Consider the following 3,818-nt stretch of genomic DNA (forward strand, 5'->3'; position numbering starts at 1 on the left):
CACAATTAAACAAATCGACCCTTTCTAGAGTTTAACTTGCCTGTTGCTGGTTCCATTAGTAGCATTGCTCTCCTTCCCCAAGACCAGATCCTTAGCAGTAACACTAGGCTGATAAAATAGTTAATTTAGAGGGAAATTGGCTGCTTTCAGAATTTAAAAAGTACATTTGAAAGTATATCTCAAAGGGAAGGTTGAAGTAAGTTTGCAAATGTGTTTAGCTTCAAGTGACTAATTCTGTTTTGTTGAGCAGGACAAGTACAAACTGGATTTGAGTCTAGTATAATGTTGATGTATGTGTATTGAAAGGGACTTTCAGCATAAGCTTAAGTTGTGAAATTCTAGCTTATGTTGGTCTCCAAGCCTATTTGATCAGGTGCCTGAAAACATTAAGTATTCCGATCAATTGGTGATAAGCCAAACTGAGCTGCTTCTAAATCCTGATTAAACTCTATAATTTTCAATTGCCCAAGTAATTTCACCTCTTTTCATGTAAAAATGATGGTTCTCAAAACTGTTTACTTGAACTACGTCTGCTTTAGATCTCTTTCTGTTTTACACTTTTCTCAACCTCATATTGTGGAAACAGGACAAATAGAAAATTTGAAGTATTAACTGTTGTAATGAACAAAATAAGCACTTTTAGAAGGCCACTGGAATAGTTGTAAGAACCACAGGTTGTGTAAGGATTGACTAGTTACAAATCATGTAAAGGTGGTTTTGCATTAGGAGGGTTTTTACATGAGTTTTGAACTAGGGAGACCTCTGCTTGAAGGTGTGTTACTTCATTACCCTGTGCCTTCATCTTACACATGACAGGGGTCAGAAGAATTCCTCTATATAATCTGCTGTCTTCCTTAATTAGAATGTAATGTGTTGTTTGCAAAGCAGTGTTGAAAAGCATGGCATGTGAGCACTCAAGATTTCAATACATTAGCTGTAGAAAGTTCTCAGTGCTTCTTCTAAACCCAATTCAAATAACCATTTTATAAACAGTTTCACTGAAACCAACTATGGCAACTAGCTCAGGTAGAACTGCTTGCATACCTCTGCAGGATTGAACCTGTTTGGAAGTTAATATGGACTTGTAAATTGCTTTTATGACTACAAAATATGCTGGCCTAAATTTTACCATTTTCATATATAGGCTGAAGAACAATTGAAAATTGTTGAAGAACAAAGAAAGATTCATGAGGAGAGGATGAAACTAGAACAAGAGAGACAACGTCAGCAAAAGGAAGAGCAAAAAATTATCCTGGGCAAAGGAAAGTCTAGGCCAAAACTGTCCTTCTCCCTAAAAAGCCAGGATTAAATTTCAACTCTGAACTCTTACGAAACAAAGGAAAAACAACAAAAAAAAGAAAAACAAAAAAAAACTTTGTATGGTAGCTTCATGTTGAAGTGGGTTTTTTTTTTTTCCTCTCAAATTTTTTTTTGTCTTTTTTGAAAGTTGGAAAGTTAGCTTGTTCTAATAGGGGCTGTGCTCTGCAATTCTTTTTTTTCTTTTTTTTTTTTTTTTTTTTAAAACTTCCATTAGGTTAAACCCTTATCAGATCATCAATGCCTTTTAGAGGGTAATCTGTTTTCATCAGTTTTCTTTCTGTATTGGTGGTCTGGAGCAAGTCATGTCACCTTATGAATTGCAGATGATCTGATAAGGTTTTACTGACCTACTCATCAGAGTTTGACTCTGATAATTGACAGACCTTTGTACTGGGTATTGCTGACTTTTAATGTTTTTTTTTTAAAGTCAGTAAATACATGAGTAAATTGCCATAGTATTACTGGACCTCTGTGGTTTATTGTTAAATCAGTGTCCTATGATACTGTCCCATTGTTGCGCTTGATGTTCCTGATACAGGTAAGGAAATAGTTTGTCATTTCTGCTATGAATACATAGAGAGAGTTCAGTATTGTCTCTGTTAGATTTGTTTTTATTACATTGACAGCATTCAACCAGCGTTCCCCATTGTGTAAATAAATCAATTTGCTGAATAAAGTGAAAGTCTTAAATTCATATGTTTAAGTAAATTTCTTTAGTACACTTCTATAAACAGCTATAAGAGTGACAATTCACATTATTAAATTCAAGATTATAGTGGTATTTTTTTAAATTTTGCTTTAAACTATTGTGGCTTCTTCTACTTATAATGGAAAATTACACACAGTAAAAAATCCCTGCAGTTGTGAATGTTTTTGATGGCTGCTGCTGTTTTTCTGAATGTTGGTTTTCATTCTGACAGAGACTTACTTCAGCTATAGTATCATGTTTAAACGGCTGTTCGGCTTACTGCACCCAGACCAGTACTTCTATATCTAATCCCCTTCAGTTCACCTCATAATAGAGTATATTGTATAAGTTAAGGTCATTACCATATAATGAATCTGACGGATCCTAAAGGATTTAAAAATGGAAGTTTTTCTCCCAAAGGACTGGACTGGCTAGCATACTTGAAGTGAAAAACAGAAAGAGATTCTGTCTACTAAATATATTGTTTTAGCCAGAAAGCAACTGTTATTCATATACAGATCTTGAATATTATCCATTTATATATACAGGTTTTATTTTGAAAAATGAAACTACAGATTGAAAACTATATATAAAAGTCCCCTTTTTGTATATAACTCTTCTACCAAAACCTGGATTACTATAGCTTGTCCAGTTCTAAAACTTTCTCTTTTCCTGTCAGCGTGCAACATCTGTAGTAACCATAAAATGAAAGTTACCAGTAGTTGCCTGAGCATTTGAATGTCACTGGACAAAGTCGAAAATAATTCCTGATATTCCCAAGGGTCTGTTTCTGTAGGTTTGGCAAATTAAGTGTGGGAGCCAGTTGAGTGTGCCACTGAAAGCAGTATTCAACGTGCTTTGTGTGAACCCGGGGCGTGGGGGCAGACTAATGTGTTATCGCTTTGTCCAGCATGTCAAGAAAATGTGAAGATGGTAAAATACCTACACTATTACTGTACTTAAATTTGTCTATATATTGTATTACAAAAGAAGGTTGAAAGTTGCTTAATGCATAAAAACAAAAGCTGAAGCCAAATAAATCATGTACATGACCTGTTGGCAGGAGCAGGCTGTATTCAACTGATACCTGTATTTCTAAAACAGAAAACATCCCCTGTTCCCTTATGAGAAACAAGCTATTAAAAGTCAATACTCAAAACAGACCTATGCAGTTTTGTTTCCTCTTCTAAAAGCAAGAAGCTAAGTAATCATACATGCCGCTGTGGTATCAAGCATTTTGTTCTACATCACATAATTTGCTGCTAAACATTTGTTCTTTGCATTTAACATTGTGTAAGCTTCGATGTTAAGAGGTTATTTTCAGTCACACCTCGAGGACTGTCATGTGAACAAAAGGCCCATACCCAATTAGATTGCTCCTTCTGCTATTCCACATTTCACTACCTGTGTCTCCTTCCCCCACCCTCATAAAAAAAGTAAAAGCAGATAGATTTTTGTTTTGATTTGAGGGAGGGGTTGTTTGTTTTAGGGTTTTTTTTTTTGCCTGGTGAGGCAGTTGTTCAGTTGGTGGAATCTGCTGTCTCTTTACTGTCCTACAACATTCTCTGTTTCTCAGATAGCTCTGTGTAGATGTGGTGTGGGTGAATGTTGTATTTGCATTGTTCTGGAATTTACTTTTTAAAGTGATTGCAGGATTTTAGGGATACTGTTGGTTTCTAGGAAAATAGAGGTACACACATTTTTGGGAGGGGGTAAATTGACTTGTGATGGTAAGAACTTCGGATATTCTTATATTCACATAGAACTTCATACCCATTTAATGCAAAGTAGGTTGGAACACAGACTGACA

At 35.3% G+C, this 3,818-nt stretch overlaps 1 protein-coding gene across 1 annotated transcript in view; it reads left to right on the forward strand.

Moving 5' to 3' along the window:
- LOC103807269 (arginine and glutamate-rich protein 1-like) overlaps positions 1-2,016 on the forward strand; it is a 4,831-nt gene extending 2,815 nt beyond the window's left edge. The window contains exon 3 of the mRNA XM_009079993.1: positions 1,145-2,016. Within this exon, the coding sequence (XP_009078241.1) occupies positions 1,145-1,309 (165 nt within the window). The 3' untranslated portion in view covers positions 1,310-2,016. The remainder of the gene's footprint in view (positions 1-1,144) is intronic.
- The last annotated feature ends 1,802 nt before the right edge of the window (positions 2,017-3,818 follow it).

Source organism: Acanthisitta chloris, unplaced genomic scaffold (assembly GCF_000695815.1).
Source record: "Acanthisitta chloris isolate BGI_N310 unplaced genomic scaffold, ASM69581v1 scaffold41678, whole genome shotgun sequence".
Taxonomy (NCBI): Eukaryota; Metazoa; Chordata; class Aves; order Passeriformes; family Acanthisittidae; genus Acanthisitta; species Acanthisitta chloris.